Source organism: Leptonychotes weddellii, chromosome 1 (assembly GCF_054177405.1).
Source record: "Leptonychotes weddellii isolate Sample4059 chromosome 1, ASM5417740v2, whole genome shotgun sequence".
Lineage (NCBI taxonomy): Eukaryota > Metazoa > Chordata > Mammalia > Carnivora > Phocidae > Leptonychotes > Leptonychotes weddellii.
The window spans coordinates 61,538,223-61,553,522 of record NC_138369.1 but is presented as its reverse complement, the minus strand read 5'-3'; the positions used below and the strand labels follow the sequence as shown (position 1 = coordinate 61,553,522).

General features: G+C 49.3%; 1 protein-coding gene across 1 annotated transcript in view; it reads right to left on the bottom strand.

Annotated features, from left to right (window-relative positions):
• Window positions 1-15,300, bottom strand: part of OSBPL10 (oxysterol binding protein like 10) — a 280,920-nt gene that overhangs the window by 10,668 nt on the left and 254,952 nt on the right. The window contains exon 7 of the mRNA XM_081825542.1: window positions 10,780-11,033. Coding sequence (XP_081681668.1) covers window positions 10,780-11,033 — 254 coding nt within the window. The remainder of the gene's footprint in view (window positions 1-10,779; window positions 11,034-15,300) is intronic.

Sequence of the window (15,300 nt, the reverse complement as noted above, 5' to 3'; positions counted from 1 at the left end):
CCAACCCACTTGGATATATATTCTTTTTTTTTTTTTAAGATTTTTATTTATTTATTTGACAGAGAGAGATATGGCGAGAGCAGGAACATAAGCAGGGGAGTGGGAGAGGGAGAGCAGGGTTCCCACTGAGCAGGGAGCCCGATGCGGGGCTCAATCCCAGGACCCTGGGATCATCACCTGAGCCGAAGGCAGACACTTAATGACTGAGCCACCCAGGCGCCCCTTGGATATATATTCTACAGTTGAAAATGAGACTTCAGCTTTGTCAGAGCTGGAAAAAGTGGGATACCCGGAGAGACGGAGGAGGATAGATTGGGAGTGGAAGAACGATTTCTTCTTTCATCCCTTGTCGGATCTGTCTTGTTGGTGTTTGTGCGGAATGCCACATCAATGCCTTTCAAAACCAGCACCCTGAACATTTCAGGCAAGATAACATGCTTTTCACTAAAGCAGATTTCTCTCTCTCATACGATCTCCCTGCCTTTTGTGCGTGTGTGTGCGTGCCTTTGCAAATAAGTCACTTCATCATCTGTTCCGTGGGCAGTGGACACTGGGGACACAGAGCCAAGAAGTGGCGAATGCTAATTGGGCTGTCTGCCTCCAATAGGGACATGAGTGATGGCCCAGCCGTGCAGACCAACAGCATCCAAATGGCTGGGATCCCTACTGCAGATTAATTGAGCCATCAATAAGGGCTGCCTTTTCTCCCATTAACATAATTAAGACAATGGACTACTTTGGGGAAAGAAAAAAAAAAAAAGAAGATCTGCATTCAGGACTCAGAGAACAATTAATTACATTTAAAGTTGCATCACTCTAGAAGTAACTAATCTCCAGGCTGGGCTCTTAGAACTCTGAAATAATCAATCACCCACCAAGACAATGAGAAGGTCCAAAGAAAGAGTTAGAGTCTCTTCCCCCAAAACAGGGAACACAGCAGGCTTCTGCAAAGAAAGGCCAAGAGCAGGTGCAATTTTCTCCAAAGAAACATCCATTAACTTAATAACCCTGAGAATCATCTCTAGAACTCTGTCCTGAGACAGGCGGACCCACCCAGGGCCAAGGAGGCGGCACAGAGAGGCTGAAACCATCCACCAAGACTGGTTTCCTTTAAGGAAACCAGGGGAAGTACACAAAACTCCAACCTTACAAAATAAAGGGTAGATAATCCAGCTGCCAAAGGGTTCTTTCCTTAGCCAACAGGATGCTCCCTTGGCTTTCCTTAAATGCCAGCTTCCGGGGCGCCTGGGTGGCTCAGTCCGTTAAGCAGCTGCCTTCAGCTCAGGTCATGATCCCAGGGTCGAGGGATGGAGTCCTGCGTCAGGCTCCCTGCTCTGCGGGGAGTCTGCCCCTCCCCCCGCTCGTGCTCTCTCTCGCTGCTCTCTCATAAATAAAATCTTTAAAAAAAAAAAAAAGGTGGGCGCCTGGGTGGCTCAGTTGGTTGAGCGACTGCCTTCAGCTCAGGTCATGATCCTGGAGTCCCGGGATCGAGTTCCGCATCGGGCTCCCTGCTCGGCAGGGAGTCTGCTTCTCCCTCTGACCCTCCTCCCTCTCATGCTGTCTCTCATTCTCTCGCTCTCAAATAAATAAATAAAATCTTTAAAAAAAAAAAAAAAAGGTGCCAGCCCCCTTCACATGACTTCACAGTGCTTGGAACATCATGAAAGGCATTCACTGAAACTTTCGTTGGGTGGGAAGAGTCTGAAATAAGATGTTACTTCTTCCAAGAAGATGTGTACTACATAAAGAGAGCTACAGCTGTGAAAATCAACTCCCGGGTTCCCTCAGAGTCCCAGATGTGGGCTTGCAGAAGGGAAGCGGAAGCTGAGGGCTGACATTCATCTCTTGGCGGCTATGGCCTTGTGTACTTGGGCAGGCTCATCTCTCTAAGGCTCAATTCCTCTGCTCTAAAACAGGGAAAATAAGAAGAGCAACCTTGTAGGGGTTTTGTGAGTATTAAATGAGTGCAGAATCAGCCCTGTGCCCACACAGTACGTGCTCATGCGGCTGGTGGCTGTTATCATCAGGGATCTGCATCTTCACCTGAAGACTCGGGCAAGCTAAGAACAGGGTAGATCAGACACGAACCTGTCAAAAATTTTTCAGTGACAAAGCTGAAGACTAAAAGTAAGTCTCAATGACCAGAGCAACCCCTGGGACCACCTCTGGTGTGTCTGTAAATACTAGATTATTTGAGAAAAAGGAGAAATAGTTGTATAAAACAAGGAAAGTGTGGTAAGAGGCATGAATGTTTCAAACTTAAACAAGATGGTAGAACTCAAGCCAGGCTCAGTGCTTTGGGCTTCACATTATCTTGTTTGGTCTTCTGAATCCCCTGTCAGCAGATAGGACAATTCCATTTTACAGATGAGAAAACGGAGGCCCCGAAAGGCTACATAAGTAGAGAGCTGGAATGTGAACCAATTCTGCTCGGTTGAGGCCTAGGCTGGATCCCTCACTGCCCGCAGGCCCAAAGATGCACCATCACTCACTGGGAATCTCCCTGGAAAAGCAGGATTGAAGAGCTCCTGCCAACAGCACAGGGAAGGAGGATGGGAATGACACACACCAGCCCCTCCACAATATAGATGCATCCAGACAAGCTTCAGGAAGCCAGTTTACTACTGGGTTTTCTACTAAAAGGCAAGCATTTCAGGAGAAGGAGTGGGCTTTACTTGACAGTATATTAAAAACAAGCTTTGGAGGGGTGCCTGGGTGGTTCAGTCGGTTAAATGTTTGCCTTCAGCTCAGATCATGATCCCAGGGTCCTGGGCTCGAGCCCCACGTCAGGCTCCCTGCTCAGCGGGGATCCTGCTTCTCCCTCTGCCTCCCCACCTCCTACCCGTGGGACTTGTGTTCTCTCTCTCTTTCTCAAATAAATAAATAAAATCTTAAAACAACAACAACATCAACAACAAGATTTGGTGAGAAGAGCCAAAGGCATCGGGAAGGGAAGCAGACACAATACTTGGGCGAACGGGACACTGTGTACCCACAGTTGTGCTTGTGGGGGGTTCATTTCCAGGGTTCATTTCCCTGGCTCTTCTGACCTTCCTCATAAAAACTTCCCCCTTGGAAGGAGGAGCTGAATCTAGCAACACCGATCTTTGGCATACCATGACTAAACCTGGAAATTTAGCCTACTAAAACCATCAAAGGAGAAAACTCATATGCCCAAGACATCTGCGACCTCATGCCAGGATCAAGAAGCCACAGAGACACACAGGACCCTTCACCACTAGTTGCTGAGGATGTCCAAGACCATGTAGCAACTTGGTGGAAGGTTATGCGGCCAGTCAAGAGTACACAGGGAAGGACAGTGTTCTCTTCCTCAAGCCCGCGGGTGAGGACACGGCTGTTTGCTGTAGTGGGATTTGTGGGTCAACAAACCCCAACCACGCACGGGATCTCCACCTGGTTTTACAAATAGTGCTACCGTAACCATTCAAGCGATTCTTTAGGAATCGTAGAAATTTACGAATTATCTCAGCAAGCCTCTCTCGCAAAGTGAGAATCTTGTCTTACGTAATTACTAATTGCAGAAAGAGTTAGGGGTCCCTGGGAAAAGAAAGAGGGAGACCTAGCTTTCTTGACATAAGAAAGTCATTTGAGGTGCCCCCCCCCAACCCTGCCACCTTGTGAAAGAAGGTAAGAACGGCCACTCTTGGGCCAGGAGATAGCCTTATCGGAGACGATAAATCAGTGGTAAAACTCCCAGGCCAGGTTCAGAGGTAAAGGTGGACTGGACACACATTCTTGAGTTCTCTTTGCAGGATCTAAAGTCCCCTGAGCACTCAGACGCCAGCCCAAGAGGAGCCAGAGATTTGGTGATGATGACCCTGTCCGCCCTCTTGACTTTGACCTAAACTCGGTCATCTTAAGGGGACTTCTGCCCCAATCCCACTGTCTTTACCACTGTGCAAGTCCCTTCGTGAATGTGTATGCCCCCCTTAGCTTAAAACTGCCCCAATTTCATTGTTCAGGGAGACACTGCTTTGGGAAAGATCCCTGGTGTTCTCCTTTATTTGTGGCAAGTAAAATCCTTCTTTTTCCTATTCTTTGGCTTGACACTCACCAAGAAGGGAACCCCGTTTCGGTAACAATGGGATAGGCACTATGTACCTTCAGGGTCAGGGAACTCCTCACCTGAGGAGAGCCGATCCCCCCTCCCTTTGTCTTGTACTAGTTTTAACCACAATCTCTATCCCCAAAACTCCCACCTACTCTGTGGAATCAGCTGTGCCATCTGGAACTACACAAAATCCACTGTTCTAGAAGATCTCCCTCTCACTTGATCCCATAAAATTGGAGTTTAGGCTAACCCCCCGCCCCCAAGGAATCCATGTGGGTCACCTTGCTACCCATAACTACCACCATCCTCCATAATCTCAGTTCCAAGCATGCCACTCTCCACCCAGTCCCCCTGAGGTCCCACTCCACTCTGCCTCATCCCAGCCCCACCAAGAACGACAGCCTGTTGACCCTGTTCTGTCCCCCACCTCCTCACAGCCTCGTTTTCCACCACACGGGTGTGGAGTCCATGGCCCCACCTTACACTTACCCCTCTGATCCCTGCCGCACCCCCCCCTTGCCCTGTGGATCTGCCACTTTCTCCCACTCGGGTACAAACCGGGTGAACCTCAACTCTGCCATAATCCAGCTCCTCTCATTCTCCATGCCTCAACCTGCGGCTCAACCTCCCTGGAGGGAAAGAGGCACCTTTTACATCCGTGACCGACAGCAAACTTAAGTGCCCCTGTGGGAGGGTGTAGCCATCCTCCTACCTCCCAGGTCACCCTGAGACCATCACTCCTTTCCTGCTGCTATCTCCTCCCTCCTCCAATCTCTCACATGAGCCCGCTGCTTCTGTGGGCACGGGGACAAGCGTGATGACCGTGTGCACACCATCATCCTGAGCCAACCCTCCTGCGGCACTCACCAGGCCCCGCTCGGACGCCCTCAGATGCCGGGTGCATGCAGAGCAGCCCCACAGAAGGTACACCTCTCCCAGGTTCACAGTAAGGAAACTGAGGCACTCAACCTAGGGAACTCAGCTAGGCTGCCACCCTGACAGTCCGGCTCTCCAGCCAACGTCCTGGGCTTTGCCTGCTCCCCGGAGGCAACGGCCGCGCTGTCCCATTGAAGGGTGACCCTCCGCCTGTGCTCTGGGCCCCACGCCCTCCTACTACTCGGGTTCCTGCAGCCACCACCCCTCCCCTCTCTGTTCCCACTGGCACCCAGACACCTTCAGAAACCAAGCCTCCCAAAGTCCAGGCCCGCCTCCAGGTTCCACCCAACCCTCTGCTCTCCCTTTACTATATTCTGAGCTCTTGAAACAGCCATTTCTCCTCTCTGCCACCACTGGTCTTCCCGATCTCCCTGGAGCCCACCCCCCATCAGGCCTCAACAGAAACAAACGCAATGGTCTATTTCCAGGCCTGATCTTTCTGGACACCTCCCCAGCACTTGCTCACAGCTGATGGCTCCTCTCTCCTGGAAGCACTCTCTTCCCGTGGCTCCAGGACCTCACACTCCTCTGGTTTCTGTTCTACCTCCCTGCCTGGCCCTTCTCAACCTCCTTTCCTGGATCCTTCTCATGCCCCCAACCTCCACATATTGCAGAATCACAAGACTCAGGCCTTGGACATCCCCTACATCTCCACTCACTCCCCAGAGGAACTCATTCCCATCTCCTGGCTTCAAACACCCTCTGTTCCTTGTTGGTTCTCGACCTTGTAGCTGAACCTCACTCATACCCCTCAGACTCTATACCAACTGCCTCCACACCCTCCCTACCTGGATGCCTAACGAACAGCTACCTCAGACCTAAGAGATCCATGACGAATTCGTGATAGCCCCCAGCCTGCTCTTCCTGTGGTCTTCCCCGTCTCCATAAGGGCGGTGGCCTTCTGGGGCACTGGTGGACTCCAATGAACCCCAGCTCCTGCAGAGCACACTTGTTTTAATCAATACAGAGCAAGTGACACTGTACCACTCCGGAGCCTAAGTTTTAAAAACGCTTCTCCGCTTCACTCTTGTCCTCATGGGAACTTGCAGACACCCTGTAAGATGCCTGGCTCCCCAGCTGGACAGACCATGTGGGAAGGATACACGGATAGAGATCCTAAGACTTCATAGAGATAGAGAGGGGACCAGCTGTCTCAGCCACGTCCAGCCCCCCACCGACCCACCAGCAGACCAGAGACCCGCGAGTGACCATGGACAAGACCAACAGCAGGACCGCCCAGCCGAGCCCCGCCCAGACTGCACAGCTGAGAACAAACAAAATGGCTATTCGAAGCCACGACATTTGAGGTGGTTAATTCCTCAGCAATAGGTCACAGAAACAAATGTGGCTGAATCTAGTGTTTAGTCTTCCAGTGGCTCAGGTCAGAATCCCAGAGTCACTCCTTACCCATCTTTCCCTTACGCTCCACATCCAATCCATACGCAATCAGGACACCCGTATCCTGTGGGGACATGCGAACTCTGTCACTGTCACTCTGCCATCATTTCTCACCTCCTCCCTGCGTCTACCCTTTCCCCCGCTGCCTGCAGCCCACTCACCCGCACCCCAGTTTACCTTCCACGAGAGGCAAAATAATCCTTTACAAGAAGGGCCACTGTGCTTTTTGTTCAAAACTCTCCAGTGGCCGCCACGTCACTCAGGGTAATATACCAAGTCCTTACGGTGTCCTAGGAGTACCCCCCCACTTCTGTCTTGCCAACTCCATTTCCTGCCAACCCACCCAGTTCATTCTTGAGTCATCCCTGCTCACCCTCAAAACACCAAACAAGGGCCCTCGGACGCCTCCACTGCACAGTCACCTGGCTGAACCCCTCATCTGAACCTTGTCTCTGGTCCAACGGTGGCCGGGAGCACCCACCCTGAGCAGCACCTCGAAGAGGGCCTGTCCCCCTCCCCTGAACTTCACCTTTCACCCTCCCGCCAGGCTCTGCTTCTTTGCACTGTTCTCAGCTCTGGACTCTCCTCTCTCGTGTACTGTCTGCCTCCTTCCGTCATCCCACGAGCTCTGGGAGGGTGTGGATGCTGGAGGTTTTGCTCACTGGTGCACTCCCAGTGTCTAGAACACTATTTGGCAGGTGTGTGTGCAGCTCCATAAGTATGTGAACGTATGCATTACTCGTGGTCATCTTTTATATCCCTGGAGAGCAGGTTAAGAAGGTCACAGATCTCCTAGCTCCACCCGGCATTCTGTGGCCCCGCTCCCTGGAGGCCAGGCGGAGCACAGCACCTCCTCTTCGTGTTTCTCACCTACATCAAACCCTCCAAAGCTTTCTTGTTGCCCTCAGGATCAGGTTTGCCCTCCTTCACGTGACCCACAAGGGTCCACAGGATCTGACACTGCTACCCACTCCAGGTCCGGTTCAAGCGTGCCACTGGTCAGCACATGCGGGACTCCAGTCACACTGCCTGTGCTCTCCAGCTTTGCCCATGCTGTTCCTTCTGCCAGGAATGCCCTCTCGCTCCTTCCACTACTGCCCATCATCCTTCGGCCTCAACCTAAATGGCCCCTCCTCAAAGAGGCCTTCTGTGGCCCACCATCTTTCTGTGGTTCCTTCTTTGTCTTTCCTTTTCCTTTCTAGGCTACCCACAATTTGTGGAAATGGAGCAGGTCACCCAGCGGAGGTATTCACCAGCAACTTGGGGTTGCGGAAGCATAGCTGAGGGAGGAGGGCAGCCAGGGGTGCTTTTAGTGGGAGGACCAGCTGCATATTTTGTGGGGGCAAAGTGAAAAATGAAAATGAAAATCCCCTTATTCAAAGTTATTAAGAACTTCAAGAGAGGACGCCTGGGTGGCTTGGTCAGTTAAGCGTCTGCCTTCGGCTCGGGTCATGATCCCAGGGTCCTACGATCGAGCCCTGTGTTGGGCTCCCTGCTCAGCAGGGAGTCTGCTTCTTCCTCTGCCCCTCTCCCTCCCCAGGTCGTGCTCACGCTCTCTCTCAGGTAAACAAATGAGTTAAAAAAAAAAAAAAAAAGAATTTCAAGAGAGCAACAGTAGAACATTCTATCCAGCATGGGAGCCTCTGAACACGGGGGGCTGTGTGACTCCACTAGTCACACGCCCATGAAACCGGCCCTGTCTGGTGACCACAGTTAATCAACTCAGGCAAAATGTCGCATTGGACGCCCAGCCATGCTGGTGACTTGTGGATGTGTCAATACTGGCCACCTCCTCAAAGATGGGGCGGTAGACTTGTTTCATGGAGAGTGACCAGAGCTCCATTCTTCAGTCAAAGAATACCCAGGGTGCCTGCTCATCAGATGCTGTAATCGGGCTAAGTTCATACACTGCCAATCTGGCACAAGCTTAACACCATGATATGGGCAAACGCCAAGAAGAGAAAAGGAGACAGTAAGCAAAGAGACTTTCATCAACCTTTCTATGATGCAACAGAAGGTTTACCTCTTCCTCTCACAAGCATTTCAGCTCATTAACTCTTCCCTTGGTTTTCGAATAATAGCTTCTTCCCAGTAAATAAGTTAATGAACTACAGACTAGAAAAGCTTTCCTTTCAAAGAGCCAACTGAGTATTGGATAAACATAACAGTTGCTCTTTTAGGAATAGACCGTGGCTCCCAAAATGCAAAGCAATTATATCCCAACAAAATAATAACAGGAGATGCACGGTTCCTAGGATTTATTTTAAAACAAGAGAGCCATAATGTGAGGTCTCCAAGACATTCAACCTGCGTAATAGAACCCTCTCGGTATTTTATTGTGTTCCTCCACACCTGACCTGGACAATTTCAGTGCCTCTGACATTCTCTCCTATGTCATTCATGATTCTACATCAATGTTTCACAAATATTTTTTAATACGATCCGCAACGAGAATATGTTTTACATTGTGACCCAGTACACATGCATCAACAGAACTGAAATAAAAATTTTATCAGCAGTACACACTGAGATTTTCCATTGGGTTTTACTTCATTTTTTAGAAATGATCATCTGACCCACACATTGGTTTTACAACCTACTAAATGGGTCATGACCCACAGTTTGGAAATGTGGTTTTAGATCATACTAGCATATATTATTACCCACATTCCTTCCACCGGATCTTAACTCAAGCTCTATCTGAAGTGTCCACGAATCCACAAGAATAAAAAATAAGTGGCTTTTAAAAAGGCAAGCATTTAGGGGTGCCTGGGTGGCTCAGTCGGTTAAACATCCGACTCTTGATTTTAGCTCAGGTCATGATCTCAGGGTCGTGGGATTGAGCCCTGCATCGGGCTCCACACTCAGTGGGAAGTGTACTTGAGACTCTTTCCCTCTACCTCTGCCTCTCCCCTCCCCTGCTCTCTCTCTCTCTCTCGCTCTCTAAAATAAATAAATAAATCTTTAAAATAAACATATAAATAAAAAGGCGAGCGCTTAAATGATTCCTCTAGCAAAAAGGACAGGACCATTCTAGAGCTAGAAGGCTGAAATGAAGGGAATTAGGCAAGATAACACAAAGCGGGTCTTCAGGGTGTGGTGAACAGATCCAAGCAGAGTGCAGAGAGTGGTGAAGGCAGGAAACCTTCTGAGGTCAGGCCTCCCCAGCATGGGGCCACCATTTTCTTTAAAGTGCCACAGTCTCCCAGAATATCAGACACGCTCACATTCAAACACAGAAAACATTCTGCGGAAAAGGCTTTTCTGTCTTCTTTGAGGCTCCCAACTCCTCAGTCCCCCGTAAGAACCATCTTGTCATCTTCCTCTTCAAAGAATCTCTCACACCCGCCCCTTCCCGCCAGGTTCTCTGGCCTCTGGCACAGTCTGAGGTGAACCTGTGGTCTCCAGACCTGTCACGGCAGCCATACAACCCAACCACCCTCAAGGCGGCTTCCACAGGGGGTGCCTTCAGTGGCGTGGACCATCTCAAGCATGTCCACATTTTTCTGGCTGGCCTTCAGGTTCTAGAACCCTCCCCACAGGGTCTCTCCCGAGTAGTCGTCCCTCTACCACAGCACACAGTCTCATCACACAGGAAGCGTTTGGTATGGTTAAGAGTGATGTCGCGCCTATTATGAGTCCAGCACGGGGCTGGGGCCCTGCTTGCTCCCTTTAATCTCACCACACCCTTCCAGGGAGGCATCAGGATTCAGTATCTGGCTAGAAATGTAACCAGGTGGGCACCGTCCCCCAATGCCACCATACAACCCTTCAGCTACATACAAAATTGCTTTCTCTGCTTGCCTCCAGAATGAAGCCACCGCTCAGGGTGAGGGAGGATCTCTATGGGCCCAACAACTCACCTTTAGTAGTCAGGACACCGGGTTCTCTTGATGCTGTCCCCCAGGAAGAGTCAGCTGCACTTCCACCAAAGAGCAGGTCTGTTTCCTTGCAGGTGGGTAATGGGATCTGAGTTCCCAACAAGGCTGCCCTTTGGGGACTAGCTGTTAAAGCTAATACCAACTGGCAGCAGGTTGTGGCCAGGCACACAGTGGCATCACTCCCGGGGCCGCCATTTTCCTTCCTCCCGTTTTTCTCTCTGGGAGAGAAATGCCAATATGCCTCATCTGTCTCTACATCTTCAATCTTCTCTAGAACACAGCAGGAAACAAAGAAATCTTATCTTGAATTTTCCCTATCATCTCCTGTGCTTCTTCTGATGCTAGACTAGCAGCTTCCCTAGAGGGTCAAATGTGACGCTTAATGCTCCGAGAGGGGCAGTTACGTACAAACATCCTTTCAAATTATCCCTTGGAATATCCATGCTCGAGTGCCATTCTGGCCTTTTTCCCACTCTCCTTCCCCAGTCTCACCACGGCGAAGAGAATGTGAGGAGAGGAGGCTTGGGGGTGGGGGGGGTGAGGGGAGACAGAACCCAAGCCATTGGCTGCACACCCAATGGGACATGCCAACCTACCTTGGTCAAATCCATTCCTAGTTTGAGCTGTGAAATGAGATGGAGAATTATACTCCGTTGATCCTCCATGACGCCCAATTCTGTCTCTTCCTTATCTTCAGTGTCACTTTTTTCATCTTCGGACAAAACCAGTTCAGGGCCTGAGTTTGGCTAAAATTAGATCATTGATAAAAATCACCAGCTGGTCCAGCAGAAGTTAGAAGCACAGCGTAGGGACCTATACACTTAGCAATGATGGAAGGGGCCCAATCCTGCCCCACAAAGAGTTTCTCTGGAAGCCAGCCCTATTAGCCACAGGGTGAAAGAGGACTCTTTCGGGGTGTAGGCCCTTTTTGGGATGCTTTAGCTATTGTGCATGCCCATTCATTTTCCTCATCATCCCCTATTAGTGAACTTTCTGGCCTAAAGACTTCCCCCAACAACAAAAAAAGTTTCCCGCCCTTCAAAAAACTATATGGGTATGAGCTCCCTTATCTGGACTATTCCCATACAATATTTTCCTTTTAATTTACACAACCGGGAACACTTTATATCTAATGTAAACTTTTCTGTTAATAAGCAAAAGTCAGATACCCCCAGGACAGACTGAAATTACCTTGGTTATGAGAAGATTTACTCTGAGACTCTTTCTACTCACATCAATTAATATCACTACAGCAAGCGTAAAAAAAAGTCTCAGAGCTGGCATTAATTTAGGAAGGGAGACAAAAATAAAAATTTAAGGAAAAACACAGAAATTTTATAATGCTGAAACTCATGCTAGCCAACAGACCCTGCTTTCGTCAATGCAAGTTTATTAATTCAATTGCTTGATTCTGATTTTTTCAATTACATAGTTAACAAGCAAGTTAATGAGCAGAATGTACAAGAGGGATTATGGAGCACAGCATTTTCCAAGACCCCAGTATCAAGAACTCTGGCTATCATGTAACGTTGTCCTTGGGATTCTACTGAAAGAAGTAACCCTATTCCCCACTCCACATTTACCTGTGTTCTTATGGTACTTGTTTACAGGTAAGCCCAAGCACTCTGCAAAAACATTACACAATGGTTTCTAATTACCAATGACAGGTCAGACCAATGAACTTGATATACAGAAAAGCAGGAGCTTGAGGTATTAGTACGAAAAGGATACAGACTTGCCCATATGTCTATGCAAAAACTAATGATTTATAAACCCCGTTAGGCAGAATCATCTCATTTTATCTAAAGGTACTTCCAACTTCCAACACCCCAAGGTTATTTTAGTGATTAAGGTGGTTGTGACTGACCAGCCTAATATACACGTGCTGGCCATTCCTTACCAACACTCTGCAGAGAAAATAAGATGCTCTTCTTCCCTGGGGTAGGCATTTAAAAATTTCCATCAAGATAGACATTTTCCATGGACATACTTCTCAAATTATTCTCAATCACCTCTGAATAACCCCAATTCGGGAGAGATAGTTGGGAAGACCTCAGTGAAGCCCACAGGAGTAGGCTTCCCCCCCAGCCAAGAGTTGCGTGTTCCCCCATTGTGCGCCTCATTTCCAGCCTCATCGTAATGTGTGTTGTTTGACATCATTAGAAAATTGTGTTGCCAGGATACACTGAAATAACTGAGGACCTGAACCCCATCCTGTTCCATGGGAGACTCACCAGATGAATCTGGATTGGGGGAGTGGACTGCACTGATTCTGTGCTGGGACGCTGGAGAAGGAGGGGCTCTGAAGGCCACCCTGCCTCTCCTCCAGCTTCACCTCTTCAACACCCACCTGCCGCGTATCAGTGCTGCTACCAAGGCCACTGAGCCGGAATGGCTGAAAGGCTAGGAATAGCAGGGTCATCTTCCCACCAACCTGTCCCTCCTGACTCTTCCTTCTCCCTCCTCTGGATTTCAGTGTTGAAGAGTATGGTGGTCTCATTTCACTGGGAGTTTATAGTTCCAACCAGACACCACCAAAGTAAGAAAGCTCAGACCCAGTCCCTTCCAATGCCAAAGGTGCTGCTCTTACCACTTCTTTTGTAGTGACCTGGTGGGTAGGACTCTGTGTTAGTAGACTTCCCCTCAACGCAGGGGTGGGCAGCTGGGGGAGGAGAGGACAATGCCCTGGGCATCTTGCTTTGGGAGGAAAAAGGACAATCAAAAACAAATCAAGCTATCAGCATTCACCCACACTGGGAGAAGAGGGGATGGTGGTGTGCAAAGTCCTTGGCCGTCTCCACAGGAAAGGGAGCCGCCATCTTGAGTGCAATTATTCCTGCTTGAAATTAGTTGTTCTCACCGAGTACCAAAAGCAGACTAAACAAATCAATTGCTCAAGTGAGGCTGCCATAAGCTTTATGAAGCAGAACGACCCTTTCTTCTGAAAACATGATTTCCCATTTGTCCACACAGCAGCACACAGGGAAATCTCCATCCTCCCCACTCAACTGTCACACCTGCTGCAACATGTTTACAGGACCCCCCGGGACCACACTTCCTCCTGCTGTCTGCCTCACTTGGAAATTAAACCCAGCTTGTCCCGGACTTTGGGTAGCCAGGAAGTCTTTCTGCAAGATCCTGCCACGTGATACTAAGTACACACATCAGTGTGCACACAAACCTCCCCAGGTCTTCCTCTTCGATCCAACATTACATTTCCTCTGTGTCTGGTGATGCCTCTCAGAGACGCTGGCTCGAGCAGAGAGAATTAAAGCTGGTGCATGGACCCCAGAAGCTGACTCACTCCAAGGCGACCGGAGGCCAGAGCTCGTGGGGGCCTGAAGTCCTGCCAGCGGAAGAAAGGCCGGGAGGAGCCCAACACACATCACTGGCTTGGGTCCCCAGCAAACTGGCTAAGCGTAATCAAGGATCGCAGTATTTCTCTCTCCCAGAGCTTCTGAGAATGTGCCCTTCTTCTTACAGTATGATTTGCAAAAACCCCTCCTACCCAAACTCAAGTGAATAATCAGGGTTAAAAAAGGGAGGGGGGCACCTGGGTGGCTCAGTCGGTTGGGCATCTGACTTTGGCTCAGGTCATGATCTCGGGGTCCTGGGATCGAGTGAGTCCTGTGTCGTCAGGCTCCCTGCTCAGCAGGGAGTCTACTTCTCCCTCTCCTGCTGCCCCTCCCCCTGCTCATGCTCCCTCTCTCTCTCAAATATATAAAATCTTAAAAAAAGAAAAAAACAAAGGTGGTTTCATTCATCACGTTGTTAGTGAATGTCTTAGAGGACACCCCCAATTCCACCCACACTGGAACTCAGTCTTTTGCAGAAAGGTGAGATCACCCTCCGTTGTGGGTCAAAAAGGAGGGCAAGAGGAGAGAAGACAGGAGGATTGAACTGGTCAACCCCGTGAGAAAGAGGTCAACTGACAACATAAAGACAGCTCCATCAGCATCCACAAAGCACCCACTATTAACTGGCGCTGCAAGAAACTCAGAATTTGAAGAACAAGGCTTTGTTGGCCTTTTAAAGGCAGAAAAACCCATTCCCTGTTAGGGTCAAGAGTTTGTCGATTCTACTGGTCTACTGTGAAATCCAAAACATCAATAAGGTCACGGGATCTATATTCCATAATCAGACCCATGTGCCCCTTCCAGATCCTCACCCTCCCACTCGCAGCGCTCTACTTCTCTCCTGGGGGCCCCTGCATGCCCGAAACCCTCCAATCCCTCTGGATTTCTGCTTGTAAAGCTGTGACCACTGCCTCGAGGTGCTCCAAGGTGGCAGAACAGTGTTTCTCAATCTCAGAAGAAAACGGAAAATGAGAAATGGTTTTATAAACGCTGAGAAAGTTCACACGACTTACTAAGCAAGAAGAATCATCAAATTCCCCCATCCCCCAGAGATCTCTGCAAATGAGCCAGCCCAGCCATAAAAAAGGTATGCCAACTTGAAGATAAAATGGAATCAGAATATGTTTTAAAGAGAAGCAGGCCTTGGAAAAATGAGGTTTTTAATAAAAACAAAAATTATAAGTCAATATTTCTACCACATGAGCACCTCAGGGCGTATGGTGCTACTAAAAATCAAGTGACTCATACCTATGAGCAAATAGGGGTAAGGACAAGTACATTTGATGGACAGGAAAAAGCTTCATGGCAGGCTGGGGCTTAGGGACACTCCTCCGTGTGTCCACAACAAGGACTTTTTGCCCCAGAGCACGGGTTCTGAATCTGGGCACTATGGACACCCCCCTAAAGGTACTACCCCTACCCTTCATATTTGATACAAAAATTGTGTGTCTGGGCATTTTCTGGAGAGGAGGTCCATGCTCTCTTTGGATTCTTGGAAGAAGATCTGTCCCTGGGCTGACCCTGGGCCTCTCAAGGACCAAAGGGTCTGAGACCACGTAAGAGAGATGGGCTCTCAGGATGGAATGTGTTCTAGTCAGACAGTCCCAGCATCTGCAGACGTGCTCCTGCCTTTAGGCACAGACCTCTACTTCTTCCC